Source organism: Condylura cristata, unplaced genomic scaffold (assembly GCF_000260355.1).
Source record: "Condylura cristata isolate star-nosed mole 26May11 unplaced genomic scaffold, ConCri1.0 scaffold00008, whole genome shotgun sequence".
NCBI lineage: Eukaryota > Metazoa > Chordata > Mammalia > Eulipotyphla > Talpidae > Condylura > Condylura cristata.
Window position 1 is genome coordinate 6,564,670 of NW_004567109.1, and position 16,613 is coordinate 6,581,282.

General features: G+C 60.1%; 1 protein-coding gene across 1 annotated transcript; it reads left to right on the plus strand.

Annotated features, from left to right (window-relative positions):
• Nucleotides 1–837: 837 nt before the first annotated feature.
• On the plus strand, nucleotides 838–16,384 carry PADI6 (peptidyl arginine deiminase, type VI). Its single transcript, XM_004678547.1, has 16 exons — nucleotides 838–929; nucleotides 1,608–1,791; nucleotides 3,226–3,298; nucleotides 5,155–5,222; nucleotides 5,655–5,766; nucleotides 6,477–6,602; nucleotides 8,320–8,513; nucleotides 9,063–9,166; nucleotides 10,534–10,645; nucleotides 12,077–12,184; nucleotides 12,339–12,493; nucleotides 12,941–13,097; nucleotides 13,199–13,322; nucleotides 14,395–14,465; nucleotides 15,462–15,623; nucleotides 16,151–16,384. The coding sequence occupies exons 1-16, from the start codon at nucleotides 838–840 to the stop codon at nucleotides 16,382–16,384; spliced, it is 2,076 nt and encodes a 691-aa protein (XP_004678604.1).
• The last annotated feature ends 229 nt before the right edge of the window (nucleotides 16,385–16,613 follow it).

Genomic DNA, 16,613 nt, shown 5'->3' on the forward strand with positions numbered 1-16,613 from the left:
GGTACTTTCATCTCATGCTCGGAGCCGCGTGACTGCGCAGCTATTCAAGAATAGCCGTGGGCCCACACCTCCCATGGCCAGTGAGTGCTGTTTGCAGGTCAGCTGCGAGGTCCCTCGATGCTTATTCGTTTGCTCTGTGAGCTCAGCAGCAGTGATGGGGAGCAGCTGGTGACCTCGTCTCTGCAGGGGCTCCCCACTCATTCATTCCACTCACACTTGCCCTGCCCCATGAGCGCTGTGGGCACACACAAGGAGTTCCCTCTCACCCCCAGGAACTGGGGTCCTGGACCACAACCCAGAATTTTCCAGGCCCAGGAATTTGCGATTTTAACAAGTCCCATTTGGTCATTTTTGCAACGAGCAGAACTTTGAGAACCAATGGTCCCACGCTTTGTAGGACTCACCTTGTCAATTTCCGGGGGACACAGGCCCAGATGGAGCCCCCAGAGCCTGGGCAGGGCCATCCTGGCCACCACCCCACACACCCTTGTGGCAAGCATTTGCTCCTGACAGTTTCCAGCTCAGGCAGTCTTCCAGCACCAGGCCAGACAGTCCAGGCACCATCTTCAGAACCCGCTAGCTCAAGGTCAGAACCCGCTTGCCCAGCTGCCGCGGGTCTGCAGACACCAGCTGCCTTGTAAATTGATGAGAAGGGGCTCTGAGCCACCGGTGCCTCGTCCACCCCTCTTCCCAGCCACCCTAGAGGGAGACAGTCACACCTGGCAGCAACTGCTGCCTCAACAAGGGGGCGGGCAGGAGAGGCCCTGAGCCTGTAAGAGGGATCATCGGCGCTGCCGTGCTGTGCCGAGTGAGGCCTTCAGGCGGGAGCGCCGCGCCATGTCCCTCCAGCGCATCATCCACCTGTCCCTGGACAGCCCCACCCACGCCACCTGCATGCTGGATGTGGAGTTCTCCCTGGATCTCCATGGGTGAGGACCTGGGGGGGCGCCAGGGCTGACTGGGGGCTGGGGCCTGGCCCCTCCCTGGATTATGTGGGCATGGGGGTTACCTTCCTCTGCATCTCAGGGTCTGCCTCATCTCAAGGCACCTGGCTGGGGCGTCCAGGCTTCTTGGCCCTGACGCTGCAGAATCCCAGACTAAACCTACTTACCTGCCACACACGGGCTGCAGGGTCACGGCAGAGCAAAGGCCTCACCTCTGTGTCCCCTGAACTGACAAATGGAGGTGAGGCTGGTTCTCCAGGTAGCGGAGAGGATTCGTTGTGGAGAGTCCTGTGAGTTGGAGCTTCGGGGGAGGTGGCCCCATCACAAGAAGTCAAGCTTCACCAAGTCCCCTTGGGGGCCCCCTGTGGCTCAAACCCCCTCTCCCGCCTTGGGTGATGGGAGTTGAGAAACAAGATGTGGCGCAGGTGACTTCTAGATCTGATGGGAAGGTGGGGTCTGGGTGGACCGTTGGAGGAAAGACCTGGTCCCTAGAGCCAGGGATGACAGGAGGGAGGGAAGAGTTGTTAGGACCCCAAAATGTCCAAACTGGCAGCCTTGTTTCAGCACCCGCAGGGGAAAAGAGGGGCCGGCTCCGCCACGCCAGCTGCACTCGAGCTGAGAAGCTGCGATGCCACCAGCTGAGTCCACTCTTGTCTGCACCAGGTGCGCCCCAAGGACATGCACGTCCTTCACCGTCACGGGCTCCCTGGGGGTCCTGGTGGATGTTTACCACCGCGCTCCGGGCACACCCAGGGAGGACGCCGACATGGCCCGCTGGCCCCTGTCTGATCCCGTGGATGTGCTAGTGAAGATGGTATCCGCCAGCCCTGACGTCCAGGAGAACAAGGTCAGCCAGGGCAGGGGCACCTCTGGGCTGCGGCAGGTGTGGCCGGGCCTGAGTCTGAAAAACACGGTGCCCAGTGTTGCGAGCCTCTGCGCTGACCGGGCCCGTGCCAGTGGGTGAGATGAGCACTCGTGACCCCGCTTGATGGACGTGGACCCCAAGGCGCCGAGCAAGGAAGTGTCTGGTCCACGCCAGTAATCAGCAGGACAGGCCCTGAGCCCCGTGTCTCTCACGGGTGTTCTGCCCTCCATACCGGGCCCCAGGGCCCGGCTCCCAAGGTTCCACGGCTTCCCTCCAGCAGGGAGGCTAAGGCTGGTCTTCTGGACGTGGACAGCTGACACACTAAACACACACTTTGCGAGTTACCTTGAGTCACATGCCAGAGACCAGCACTACCCCGGCTGACATACTGGGAAATTGAGGCATGGTGTGACTTAAAGCAATATACGGCGGCTGGGGTGGAGCCAGAATCCTTCCTGAGAAGTTGGCTCCTTGCGGGGCCACCTGGGCCCCGGAGCGTGGACTTCACCCCCTAGAATAGGCTCAGCTGGGATGGGGCGGCGTGGGGGAGGGGCTCTGGAGTGGACACAGGTGGCTCCTGCAGAGTGATTGCCGCCACCAGGGACTCAACACCTCCCGCGCCCCCCACCAACCTGGTCAGCCTGGGGGTGGGACCTGGTCAGCCTGGGGGTGGGACCTGGTCTCCCTCGGGTGACTGCAAGGAGAGGCTGAGGCGAGGGCCCTCCAGAGAGCCCCTTCAGGACAGGGGACTCATGTCCACAGAACCTGCTGGAAGCCTGCGGGTAGCAAGGCAGAGGGCCAGGCCTCTGCGCTGGTTCTCTGCGGGGCCTCAGCCGCCACCTCCCGGGGAGCGGCCCCCCGATGTGCTGCCCCTGGGAGGATGGAAGCCCCCCGCGGGGAGGTGGCAGGTCGCAGCTGTGCCAGCCCAGCTCATGGGCGGTTCTCCAGGCTGCAGTAACAGGCCTGGAAGCAGGAGCTGGTGGGGACCCTGAGGTGACCGGACCCACTGGAGGCCCAGTTCTTGCTGCCCACTTCACGGGGTGACGGGCAAGACCCCACAAAGGCGGCGGGGACAAAGGGCACAGTTTGAAACTGGGTGTCCAGACCCGGCAGCCTGGGTCTTGAGTCCCGACCCACCCGCCTCTGGCTGAGCGACACTGAGCGGGTCCCTTCGTCACTCTGCCTTTGGGGGCAGGCCCACTAGCTGAGTTGGGGGGCCTCTGGACGTGCCTGGGAGGGTCTGGCACATTTAATGGGGGTCGTGCTCAGTGCTGATGGGTGTGGTTGCCCTGCGCCAGCTCGCAGCGGGACCTCGGGGCTGCTCTTCCAGCCCAGGGTCCAGGACGTGGGCGTGTGGTTGGGGTCCTGTTCGCGCCTGCTCTGTGGCTGCCACGGCCCCGGCTGCTGTCTTCGCAGGTTCTGGTCTCCTACTATCAGCCCGACGTGGAACCCCCCGTGGCCACTGGAGTGCTCTACCTGACGGGCATCGGTGAGTGCGTCCAGCCGGCAGGGAGGTGGGCTTTGCAGACGCAGGGGGTGCCCAGGGGGCGCTCCTGCACAGGGGCTCCCGGGCCCTGGATGGGCTCTCTGAAGCCCTCCACTCACGTGTGCCCACAGCTGGTGCCACAGGGGTCTCTGTCACCCCTGCTCTTCTCTGAGAGCAGAGGCCATGGGAGCTTCCACGCCCCCCGTCACCTGCCACCTGCCCAGGTCCTGTTAGGTCAGCTTTGGGCCAGGTGTGTCAGTTCTATCAGTGAGAGCCTCTCCCCTCGTTCCTTCAAGAACAGTCCTTCAACAGTTCTTGCTGATGTAGGAAACCACGACCCCTTCACTCATGGATCATTCCAGAACAAACGAGAATGCCTGTTCCCTTAATAGGAGCAAGCTGTACTGACTATTCCTTAAACCTTATTCTGTGTTGTCTTCAAACACCACTCCCTTCTTTCTTAGGGGCCCTCTCTGCAACCCCCATTTTCACTTCCCTTTCTCTGACCTACTCAAATCAGACCCCTGCCGTGGACACTGTCCCCACAGAGTCCTGACACCCCCTTGCCTCCCTACTGTGATCTGTGGTCCGTGTTCAGACAACTGGCTCCATCCCACTTGAAGCACTTTGGGGACGCTGCTCCATCTCCGGCTCCCCAGCAGGGAGGGTTCTCGGGGGCCCTCCACAGACCCTTAGCCCAGCCCTCCCCAGGCTCACCACCCTCTCCCAGCCCGCACCAGTCAGGAGTCTCGTTGCCTTAAGCCAGCTGGACTCGCCGTGTCGTGCTCTCAGCTTGATCCGAGTCACTGTCCTGGTTCGCCTAGGTCATGCCTGGTACCCACTGGGGTTCCCTGGCAGCGGCACATTTTAGAAAGGGTGTCAGGTGCTGTCCCCTCAATTCAAGGCCTTCCCCTGCCTCCCGATACAGCCCAAGGCCTGAGTCTCCACTGCCCACAAACTCCAGCCCACACTGTCCCACGCCCATCGCCTCAGGTACTGCCCCTGCCCCCCCATCAGCCCCCCGAGCCTGCCACTTGTACTTCATCTCGCTGCTCCCTGCAGACACTAACAGCATCTGCTCACCTCCTTCAGGCCTGGTTCTCACTGCAGTTTAGATTCTCTGATGGCTTGAAGCTGGCTCCTTCCTTCCTTTGTAGCATGTAACTTAGCATGGACCTTAGTTACTTCTTCACGCCTCCCCCCTCCCTGCCCCGGGGACACCTGTGTGTGCTCAGCTCAGAGGAGGCCGCCTCTGCCCTGCGAATGCCTCCCTGCACCCCGAGAAACACACCTGACTCGTTTTGGGCCCCTGGTCCCCAAACATGGTCCAGGGCTAAGACCCTGCCACAAGCAGAGCTGGGCTCTTGGCTCTGACATTTCAGTTGAGAAACAGATAAGGCCTAAGAACAAAAATAAAACCAGGGTGAAGCCACACAGTGGTGGGTGAAATGGCGGCTGTAAAGAAGTAGAAACCTCTCCGGAGCTTCTTGGGCAGAAGCCTGGATCTCTAAGCTCGCAGGAGGCTGAAATTATAATGAAGCCCTGCCCCTGTCTTGGAGTGCCGAGACCCTTCCAGAAGGCTAGAGTAGATCTCTCAGCTAGGCATGGTCCGGGCAGGGTTCAGATAAATAACGGTGTCAGGAGCCCGGTGGATTGCTCGGTGAGTTTCCAGACAGGGGCTGGGGGAGGCGGCAAGTACATGGTCTCTCCAGGCAAGCCCCTGAATCTACTGCTTGCCCGAGAAGCAGGATAACCCCCAAACCGACCTGGGGTAGCCCTGGGGGGACTGCCCCCCGGGCTCTGTCCAGAAGCGTGTGGGGGCTGGGGAGGGGGCTGAGGCCTTTCCCTCCCATTTCCAGGGGTCTCTCTGGACGTGGACATCTACCGCTGTGGGCAAGTTCAGCTGGTGAGCGACACAGAGGCAAAGGTGAGCTGTGGGCCCAGGAGCCAGGACCGGGCACTTTCCCCGACCTTTGGAGCATCTCTAAAGGCAAACTGCTGCGCTACAGATCTGAACTGGTGAAGCCGATTTCTAGACTCTTCAGAAAACTAGTGTGTGGTGCCGCTGGGCGCATGTCCAGCCCGTGGGTCCAGTCGCTAGCACAGAAGGGCCGTTGCTCTGCTTATGGACGCGTCCTCCAGGCGGCCCAGGCCCCACTGCCCCCACACTGCCACCAGCAGGATGCCCCCCCACCTGGCTTGTCCTTCTTCCTGCCCTGTCACCTTCTGACACGAGTTGGCAAATCCCAATCCCGACCCTGGAGGGAAGCCCGGCTCTGTCTGTCCCCAAAGTGGGGTCTCACTGGGAAGGAGAGGGTTTCCCTAGATTCTTCCTAAACCAACGTTCCTGTCTTTGCAGAAAAACTGGGTGTGGGGCCCCAACGGTTGGGGTGCCATCCTGCTTGTGAACTGTAGCCCCGAGGAGGCGGGCCACCCCGTAGACACCACCACAAAGGAGCTCTCCTCGGAGGGTAAGGAGGGCCAGGCCGCAGCCTGGGCCCGGGCGCTTCTCTGCCTTGGGGTCGGAGCCAGGCTGAGCTCCCTGCTCTGAGATCCTTGAGTCTTTGTTGTGGCTTGAAGCTTTGAAATGGGAAGAAAGAGACCCCGCCCCACCCACCCCAGCCCCAGGGGAAGAGCATGAGCTCTGACGTCAGAACCGTTACTTCCTGGCCCTGAACTTGAACGTGCTCACTTCCCTGATCTTGTCTTGCTGCCTATAAATCGGGGCTGACCCATTTTGGCTGAGAAGACTAGTCAGAAGACACCAGAAAAGTACAAGGCTCCCCGCACCCTTTCACAGTCCCCCATTCAGGGCTGGCGCGCGTGGTGGGACCCAGGCTCTGGGTCCCGGCAGTAGAATGGGATGTTCTGCTTCTCCCCAAGACTGGAGGGTTGGGGCGAGGGCGCTAGGGCCTTGCCGAACTAACCTCGCCAGCCCCTGTCCTCGGTGTTTGCAGCAACAAACTGAACGGGTAAATACCACCCTCAAAATAGCTCGCCAGCTCCTGCCCCTGGCCATGTGGGGTGCCCACGGCAGAGACACCAGGGAAGCTGAGCAGCCTGGGCCAAATGGGGGGTGAGGGAGGGCAAAGGTCCACCAGCCCCCACCCCTGCCAGTCCTTCCTCCACCCCTGAAGCACCCATCCACAGAAGCCCTGACTTTGCCATGTCTTCTGGGCAGAAATAAAGCGTCTGTCCCCGATGACAGTGACCGTTCAAGGACCCAGCTGCTTCTTAAAGGGACACCGGCTGCTCCTGCACACCTCCGAGGGCGAGGCGGAGAAGGCGAGAGTCTACCGGGCCCTGCGTGAGCATCCTTGGGGCTTTCCCTGGTCTGTTCTTCCTCAGCTGTGGCCACACCCACTCCTGGCAGGCGCCCCTCAAAGGCAGCTGGAGGCCCAGAGTGGCAGGTCAGGGCTGGACACTTGTGCACTGCTCACTTCTCTTGAGGACCGTCAGTCACGGCTGGGCTGGCAGGAGACCGGGGACCGGCCAGAAAGGCAGCCCAAGCTGCATGGGATCATGGCCCGTGGGTCATGGCCAGGGTCATTGCTGACGATGAGGGTGAGGGCTGCTCCCGCCCTGAAAGGCCCTGCGCATACCCACAGTGTGAAAGTGGGCTGCGCTAGGAGCCCTGCAGGGGCCTTTCAGCACAGTGGCTTCTCAGCTGCTCAGGTACAAGGGTTTCACAGAGTCGGTTTAACCAGAGCCGAGGCCTCGCCGGGCAAGTCCAGGCAAGTGTGGGAGCTCTGGCGTGTGCAATGAGTGAATGTGGAAAAAGGTCTTGGAAGGTGAGGAGGGTAAAGACGGCAGCAGGGGTGAGGGTGGGAATCAGCAGAAGAAAGTTTGGGGGCTGAGTTGAAGAATATCTGAGTTAAGCAGACTCGAGGCTTCTGCTCTGGAGGGGGGTCTGGGCCTGGGGCAGTGAAGGCAGCTTTGCAGTAAGGTCAAAGGAGTGAGCGGTCTGGAGGCCTGTGAGGGCCACTGGCCACACAGGGAGACTCCAGGGAGAAGATGGCGGGCAGGTGGCTTTACTGGAGAGCATGTCCCTTGACTGAAGGAATGTTCCAGAAGGTCTAGAATGACCAAGAGCCAAGAGGATGCCCGCCTCACCTCTAGGCTCAGGGAATTATGGACAGTGGGAAGCAGGACCCAGCACAAATCCACGCTATCCCCTGCTCTCGCGACCTGCTGGTGCACACAGACTGATGCTAATGAACGGAGCTGTTTCGCACCCAAGGACCACCAAGGACAGCCGTAGCGGTCATCCGCCAGCCTGTGGAGGATCGGGGCAGCTGGCACCTGCTGTGCTTGAGGCCTTAGGGGGTGTGGCGAAGGCTGTTGTGGCCAAGGGAAGCCGAGCTGGGATTTGGACCCTGTCCAGAGGGTTTATGTGGGAGCTGCGATCGTCAGGGTTGAGAATGGTCAGAAGGATGAGGACTGTGGCTGAAGTCCAGGTGGGGAGAAGGTAGTGGTCCAGCGGGAGAAGCTTGGTGGCTGGGCAGATCTGGCTCCAGTGAGCTAGATGACCTAGCCACTGTGCCCCCTGACCATGGGACAGCGGGTCTGGCACCTGGACACCTTCTGGCTTCCTCAGAAGCCCCCCCAAGAGGGGTGATTCTCCTGGCGGGCCCTTCTCACGGACTGTCTTTTCCAGCACTCGGTCCAGCTATGCCAGGCTTCTCCATGGGGCTGCCAGCCCACCTTGGCACAGTTTTTCACCTTGAAGACTCCTGCCAGTCTCCTCCCCAAAGTTGGTCAATACATAGAAGCACCCCAACGGGTCTTCACCCACATGGGGCCCCTGAAGGCGGGTCTTTCCCAGTCCCGGTGGGTCATGGATCTCTAAAGTGCGTTGATGTGTAAATGACCAGTCCGCCCAGGCTAGAAACGGAGGGGTGGTGAGGTTGGTCCGAGCAGCCGGGCTGCTGCTGACACGAGGGTCCAGCCCCACCCTTGACCATCAGCACTGGTCATGGGCACCTGGCTCCTTCAGCAGCTGCTCTGTGCCTTCTCCTTTCTAGAAGACCGCTCCAGCACCTTCCAGGTGATGCTGGGGCCTGGCCAGCACACGTACACCTTCCCCGCGCTGGAGGATCACCTGAAGGAGGGCCAGCTGAAGGAGACCTTCTATGTTGAAGCTATGGAGTTCCCGTCCGCTGACTTCTCAGGCCTGATTTCCTACTCTGTCTCCCTGCTGGAAGAGTCCCAAGACCCGGTAAACCCCCAGGCAGAGTAGCAGCTGGGGCCAGGGACTGTGTGGGGACAGAGATGCCGCTCATGGCCGGCGGAGATAGGGGGAGATGGGATGTGGGGGGTGGAGCTAGGGCTTCACGCTGCCTTGGGGAGACAGAGCGGCAAGTGATAGGAGAGGACCCAGAAGTGGGCTGGGCTACTGGGAACTGAGGGGAGCGGGGGGGGGGGGGGGCTAGGAGGAGGGAGGGGATACATGGAACCACAGCACCCATGGGGCCTTGTCTGTCTTTTTAAGATTTATTTACTTAAGTACATAAGAACTGGGGTACAGGCCAGAGGTGTGGGGAGTAAGAGGATTCCCCCAGAGACAGTGGGGAGCAGAACAAGCAGATCCACTGAAATGCACTGCTGAGGGGAGCAGCGGGGAGACAGGAGAGGTCTGCTGCGCCCTGTGGGTCACTCCCCGGCCGGGGATTGAACTTGTGCTGCAGTGGCTGTGGACAGCTTCATAGTGCTGCGCTTTAACCCGTTGCGCCACCAGGGAGGGCCCAGGACCTTGTCTCTCTTACAGTCCATCCCAGAGACGCTGGTGTACAAAGATACGGTAGTGTTCCGGGTAGCTCCCTGCATCTTCACTCCCAGCACCCAGATGCCGCTAGAGGTGTACCTGTGCAGGTGAGCACACCCACAGGCTGACCATGCAGGTCATGTCCATAACTGCTACTCTTACCTGTCTGTCTGCAGCGTGGGGAGTAAAGATAACTAGACCTTGTCACCAGGACAGCGAAATCCTTCTCCCTGGGCTGCCTGGTTCTACCTGCAGGGGGTGGTCCTTAGGATGCTCTTAGGCAGAGGGAGACAAAAAAATTGCGTGGTTTCATGTAGGGTCAGGAGGTGGAAGGTGAGGACTCGAGTGTGTTCCAGGAACACCGAGGAGGCCTAGAAGCCTGGAGAGTCTGGTAACGCTACTCCTGTGCATTGCTGTGGGGAGATGGTTGAGCATCCCCAGGCCCAAAAGCTAAATTACCAAATCATACCAAACAGGAATGTTCTTTCTTGAAGTGGGGGAAGCGGCAACGGCTCTTCCACAGGAGAGCCACTGAGGAGGAGGGGCCTCGACTCACAGGCTTTCAGATGAGAAGGGTCTAGAACCCAAGGAGTTTTGCTGATAACAAATACCCAGATACCAGATCTTTCTGCTTTGTCTCTTGTATCTGAAGACAGATGTGTTCACTCATGTGAAGTGGCCTTGACCTGGTCTCCTAAGAATGCCCCAGGGGCAGGGGAGGAATTCAGGTGTGGCTTGATCCAGCTTCGCCACAGCAGGCCTGTGAGACTGGGGCTCCACACCACCCCACACACAAACCTCAGATGCTTCCAGACCTCACAAGGCTGCTCAGCAGCTCCCTGGTGTCCTGTCTGTGTGGACAGATAGACGGACATGGGCTCTTTGGCACAGCAGCCTAGAATAGCAGTGTCATTCGGGACCTCAAACCAGACTAGAATCCCACTTTTAATAATGCCCCCAAAGTAAGACCTTGCTGCTATTCGCCCATGAGGACTGTGTATAAAAGGTGGCTCTGAGGCAGCCTTATGCCACTGTCACGCCTGCAAGGAGTGGATGCACAGCTGGGCCCGAGGCCTGCTGCTGAGCAGACTGACCCCAGGGTTCAAGGCCTACACACCCACACACAGTGACCCTGTGGCCCTCTCGTGCGGAAGGGGCCGGCCAGCTTCGTGCGTCTTGGCGTCTCACAGGAAATGCCTCAAACAGGGGCAGCATGGGTCCCAGGCCACACGCAGGGCTCTGGCAGACTCTGCCAAGAGCCGAGCTGACCGGTGATGGGCAAGTTGCCCTGAGCGGCCAGCTGTGGGGGGTTGGCCACTCCACTGAGCGCCTGGGTGAGGCACAAGCTCCTGCCCACAAGGAAGCGCTCCTTCCTGGTGCAGCGGGTCCTCACAGCGGAGGTGGGCGGTCTCCCTTCCCCCTCCATCCCCACCCCCTGCAAGGCCACTCCAGAGCTGGCTTACCTCCACGGCAGAGAGCTGCAGCTCCAGGGCTTCGTCCACTCGGTGATGGAGCTGAGCGAGAGGAGCAACAGCCAGGTGGCATCTGTCTACGAGGACACCAACCGCTTGGGCAGGTGGCTCCAGGTAGCACCCACCTGGGAACCCGCCGTGGGAGAGGGACAGGGGACAGTGACCTTCCCAGGCTTCCGGCCGGTGGCTCCAAGTAGCACCCACCAGGGAACCCACTGTAGGAGAGGGACAGAGGACAGTGACCTTCCCAGGCTTCCGGCCATCCTTCTCTGCCAATTCCTTCCCACCCCAGAGCCTTCAGCCGGGCACACAAGGGCCCAGCAGCGTCAGCACCCAGGGCCCAGCCCGGCAGGCACCGGTCAGCTTCCCAAATACCATGCTGCTGCAAACTGGCCGCCGTTCTTAGTATTAGCAATAAGAGAAGGGGTGGACAGCACCCCCGTTCCCGTCCTGAGCCCCAGAACTCTTGTGGAAAGCAAGAAATGAGACAGTGTTGTGAGTTACTAGCCAAACCATGGCCTGGGTGGTCAGGGAAATGTTCAAATTCAGGGAAACAAAGAACTGAAGGTAAAAAGACCAGGGGTGGGGATGAGGAGGGGCCCAGGGCAGAGGGACAGCTGGCTGGAGACTGGACTGTGGTAGGGAGCCAGGGCAGAGTGGACAGATCAGAGGCAGGCAAGAGCTATGTCTTTGACGTGGGGCCTTTCCGGCCACTGTGAGGGGGGGCGGGATCTAAAATAAGATGGGGTGATGGTGGGAGGTACAAATTAAAGTCAGGAGAACCTCCTGATTTGGGTTTTTTGTTTTCTTTCTTTAAAGATTTATTTATGCATACAGAACTGGGGTACAGGCCAGAGGTGCAGGGCAGTGAGAGGATTCCCCAGAGACAGAGTGGGGAGCAGAACAGGCAGATCAGTGAAGCACACTGCTGAGGGGAGCAGCCGGGAGACAGAGGTCTGCTGCGCCCTGTGGGTCAGCCCCCGGCCAGGGATCAAACTCGCTCTGAAGCAGCTGCAGCTGGCTTCATAGTGCAGCACTTTAACCCACTGCGCCACCAGAGAGCACCCGGATTTGGGTTTTGATAAAGATCCCTCTGGCTGAGGAATGAAGACCAGGTCTTAGGGAGGGGCAAGCATAGCCCAGGCGGAGGGTATCAGTGGTTGCAGGAGACTGCAGGGCTTCCCCAGAGTGGTGCCAGTGAGGAGGCCACTGGGCGCGCCTGGCAGAACCCCAACAAGTCTTTAGAAGCGAGCAGGCAGGCTTCCAGTGACTCAGGGCTTAACCTTGAAAAGTAGAAGAAAAAGTTGGTGGTGGGAAGCCCATGGGGATTACAACGGAGAAGGAAAAACACATACAATGAAGAATAATGTAAATAAAAATAATTAAATTACAACCAAAAAACCCCAAAAAGGGGGTGACACCTGAGCTGAGCTGGGGGAGGGGGAGGTAGCAGGGGTTGCAGGAAGGATGGGCTGGCTGGACACAGGTGGGACAGCTGCTGGTGGCATGAGTGACCTTCATGGCGTGTCTTCCTGTCCCCTCCAGGACGAGATGGCCTTCTGCTACACCCAGGCCCCCCACAAGACGATTTCCTTCCTTCTCGACACCCCTCGGGTCCTCAAACTGGAAGACTTCCCCATGAAATACTCGCTGGTATGGGGCCTGGCAAGCCTGAAGGGTACCAGGGAGGAGGCCTGGGTTGGGAGGCGTGGGGGCAGGGGCCTGGGGCTCCCCACAAAGTCTGGATCAGGGGTAAGACTGGAACTTGCAGGCCCCCCCTCCTCCTCCCCATGGGGTCTCCTTCCAGAGCCCTGGAGTTGGCTACGTGACCCGGCGCACCAGTGACCACAGGGTGGCCAGCATGGACTCCATCGGGAACCTGATGGTGTCCCCACCTGTCAAGGTGAAGGGGAAGGAGTACCCCCTCGGCAGGATCCTGGTTGGCAGCAGCTTCTACCCCAGGTGAGGCGTGAGTTTAGCCTTTAAGGAGGCCCCTAATAGTTGGCCCGCCACAGGCCACCTGCATGCACCCTCAAGCAAAGCTCTGAACTTTTGACTCAGGCCAGTAGCTAGAGGGAGAAAAAGCCCTGGTAGACAGGGCTCAGGGCCAGCGAACTTGCACCCCCTCCGGCTGGTCTTCGGGCCCCGCAGCGTGCTATATGCACAAGGCACGCGGCTGACTTCCGGGTGGGAAGTCCGAGAGACCTCAGGTCCCAGGCTCAGGCCGGAGCCTGACCAGAGTAGGGGGTTGTAATGACCACCCCACCCCTAGGGGCTGGCCCTCGAGCCCCGCGGGTATAGCAGCAGGTCCCTTGAGGATGTCCCTTGAGGATGACCGGACAGTGGCCATGGCTGCTGGCCAGCCTGGGCCCTGGCCGGCTCAGGGGCCGCCTTGCCTTCTCCCTTCAGCAAGGAGGGCCGAGACATGAGCAAGGCCCTGCGGAGCTTCCTGGACGCCCAGCGGGTGCAGGCGCCGGTCGAGCTCTTCTCCGACTGGCTCATGGTGGGCCACGTGGGCGAGTTCCTGTGCTTCCTCCCCACGCGGGACCAGCGTGAGGACGAGAAGGTCTGTTTCGGGGCGGGGCTGGGGACCGTGTCTGTCTCCCCTTCCTCTGGAGACCGTGGGAGCTGGCAGGGGGGCAGCGGGTCACCCCAGTGCTGCTGCAGGGCTTCCGGCTGCTCCTGGCCAGCCCCAGTGCTTGCTACAAGCTGTTCCGGGAGAAGCAGGAGGAGGGCTACGGCGACATGGTCCTGTTCGAGGAGGTCCGCCACGACCAGCTCCTTTCCAACGGTAGGGGAAGCGCTCACAGGGCAGAGGGGGGGTGGGGGCTCTTTCCTTTCTCTTCTAGAAAGGCCTCGAGAGGGCTCTTTCCTCCTCCAGACGCAAAGGGCCTCAGGGAAGAGTGAGAGCATCTTGTTTGATGTTTTAGGACAGGTCTGGGCTGCACTGGGTAGCACAGGGGGATGGCCAGAGGTCCTGGGACGGCCCAGAAGCTGCTAGAATGTGTATGGGGGGAGCTTAGCACATGGTCGGCTCCATGCTGCCCCTTGGGTCTGGATTTATTCTGGGTGTGCTGGATTCAGCACCTGGGGGTCTCCTGGTCACCTCTCGGGGAAACCTGCTGTGGTCAGGGTGCAGTCTTGTGTAGATCTGGTGGAACCCAGGGAGGGTTGAGAGGTGCTGAGAGGTGCTCTAGACCCTGGCTACTCAAAAGGGGCCGAAGACCGACAGCTCTGGGTGACCCAGGCCCTCTGGCCCTCCTGAACCAAACTTCAGGACTGGGATGGGAATCTTGGTATCCTAGAACCACCCAGAATGTGACATTTGCACGTTCCCTTGGCCGGTGACTTGCAGCCAGCACAACGACCTGGTCAAACCTGTGTCTGGCTGAAGCCGTCGTGTTCCCTCCCCACCCCCGCCCAAGGGTTCATGCCGCGTACTGACTTCCATCAAGGCCACAACATAAGAACCTCAACTCCCTAGTTGTCTTCCCTTGAATGAACCACCATTTACCTTTCATTTATGGGCACCGGGCTTTTTCCTGGCTCTAGTTTTTATTCTGCATACAAGTTTTTTTTTATTAACCTGATCAAGATCACAGGCAGCAGGTGGCCAGGTGAGCAGGGGCCAAAGCCACCTTGTTAACCTTAACCGGTTCCAAATTGCCACTCTAAGGCTGTCCCCTCAAACCAGGGACAGTGGCCGGTGGCAGTGAAAAAGTCCTCCTGGGCTTTCTTGGGCCCACCTGGGTACCTGAGATTGGCCAGACCACCTGTCATAGTCATGGTTCCAGAACACACTTGACCATGCCCAGGGGCCACATCTGCCCATCTGCAGACAGTGCGGCCTCTGCTTCCTGCAGGGAGGGAGGCCTACACCATCAATCAGCTTCTGGCTGACGAAGACATGAGAAAGCAGAACGACTATGTGGAGGTAGGAACCAGGGGCAGGGGGCCTTCTCCAGACAGGGGGGCGGGCACAGGGGTCTAGACGGTGCACCCGGCCAGTCTACAGTTCCAAGCATCTTGCAAAGTTCTCGTCAGTCCTCAAGATAACCCCGGTGAGTACTGAGCATGAGGTGGGATCCATTTGAACGTTTGCATTTGCTGTGCTTCTCAACTTGTCTGGTGTCTGTGAGCAGAAACGGTGCTCAGTCTAGTGTCTTCCTGGCCCAGAGGCCCCTCCCCACCCCCCCCAAATGTCCCTAAGAGGCTCTGAGCACCAAACTAAGACCAGAGCAGGGTCTGTCAGCTTGGGACCACCCAGCTCCAGGACCAGCTTGGAGTCCCAAACTGAGAACTGTTGGCCGAGACGCAGAAAGGCTCCCAGAGGAGGTTTTCAGCTTCTAGCAGTGGAGGTCCAGGCTCGCAGTCCATGCAAAACCCCTTTGCCCTCTGCGCCTGTTGCCCCTAGCTGAGGACACGGGTGTCCTTCCTGACTTTTACAAAACCTGGGAAGGCCTGGGGGCCTGGCAGTCGGTGTGCTGACCGGGCGTGGGGCCAGATCTCAAGCCCCAGGGACAGGTATCTTGGGAGTGGGGAGCATGAACCTTGGTCAAGACCCTGAGGAAATCTGGGGTGTTGGGGGTACCAGCTGGTCTGAGGAGGGGGCTGCCCTGCTCTTACCCTTCCCAGGGCCGAGGGTTTGTTCTTGGCCCCCACACCCGTCGCCACTGCTCGGCCCCCCACCCTGGCCAGGCTGAGGCAAAGTGGCCATCTGCTCCTATGGCCTTGAGGCCAGCGGCTGCCCCGGCCCTGACAAGCCTTTGCTGGTCCTGGCCACTGCGACCAGCCTTTTCCCCGAGCCCCTCTGGTAGAGCATATGGAGTACAGGGCTCCTGGCGCAGCGGGCGACGGGGCTGCTCGCACTCTGCCCGTGGCCTGCAAGGCATGAACCTCTAGCCCTGATGGCCGCTTCTCCCCGCCACAGAAGTGCATCGGCCTGAACCGGGAGGTGCTGAAGCGGGAGCTGGGCCTGCTGGAGAGAGACATCATCGACATCCCGCAGCTCTTCTGCTTGGAGCAGCTGACCAACGTGCCCTCCAGCCAGCAGACCGGGAAGCTCTTCGCCAGACCCTACTTCCCCAACCTGGTGAGGGGTGTCTCCTGCAGGGGTGGGCTGTTCTGCCAACTCTGGATGGTTCTCGACTGACGTGGTTGACAGGAGAGGTGGGGACGTGGCAGGTCATGCTGCCTGAGAGCTGGTGAGACAGGGCCCTACCCACTCAGTGAGGGACACCCCCTGGAAAGCAGGTCTAGGGGTTGGGGGGGGCACTTGCCAGTCACTCTGGGCTGGGCCCTGGGCCGAGTGCTTGAGGGGCCTCCCCTCGTGCCCAAAGGGCAGACCGGGGCCCATCTCAGACTGGACACCCTGGGCGAGAGCCCAGCATGCCGATCCATCTGCTGGCCATGGGGCTTTAGCGCGAGCCCCAAAGATGGGGGTGGTCTTGTCCATTTATTCCCTGCCCAGGCTGTAGAGGGGCTCAAACATTTAAACATTTCACCTCATTTTAACAGGTGAGATGGGGCAGGGGGTTGTATGTATGCAAGGGCCCCCCCTTTGAAGCCAGTGTGGTCCTGGGTGTGCTCAGGGGAACCTGGCCTGCCCTCTCCCGACAGATGCAGATGGTCGTGTTGGACAGGAACCTGGGCATCCCCAAGCCATTTGGGCCCCAGATCAAGGGTGCCTGCTGCCTGGAGGACAAGATCTGCCAGCTGCTGGAGCCCCTGGACTTCAAATGTACCTTCATTGACGACTTCGACTGTTACCTGACCGACATCGGGGACTTCTGCGCCTGCGCCAACGTGCGCCGGGTGCCCTTCGCTTTCAAGTGGTGGCAGATGGTGCCTTAGAGCCAGGCACCAGCTCACGCTTGGCACAAAGGGCCTGTGACTCCACGCAAGGGAGTTCTGACCCTTGGCGCTGCCTGGGGTGCCAGAGACCCTTCTAGAACCCACTCACCACTGGTGCTCAGCCAGGGGGTGGCAAATGCGACCACCCTGAGGCCCTCGGGCAGAGCTGCCCACTGAGCAGTGGCCACTAATATCCATTAAAGCGCTAGTGTCCTGACAGCATTTAAGC

What these genes read in the sequence shown, in the direction of transcription:
- PADI6 (XM_004678547.1), top strand. Translation starts at nt 838, where the DNA reads ATGTCCCTCCAGCGCATCATCCACCTGTCCCTGGACAGCCCCACCCAC. An exon ending in TGGAAGAGTCCCAAGACCCG is followed by an intron (nt 8,514 to 9,062) that starts GTAAACCCCCAG and finishes TCTCTCTTACAG; the next exon opens with TCCATCCCAGAGACGCTGGT. An exon ending in GCTTGGGCAGGTGGCTCCAG is followed by an intron (nt 10,646 to 12,076) that starts GTAGCACCCACC and finishes TGTCCCCTCCAG; the next exon opens with GACGAGATGGCCTTCTGCTA.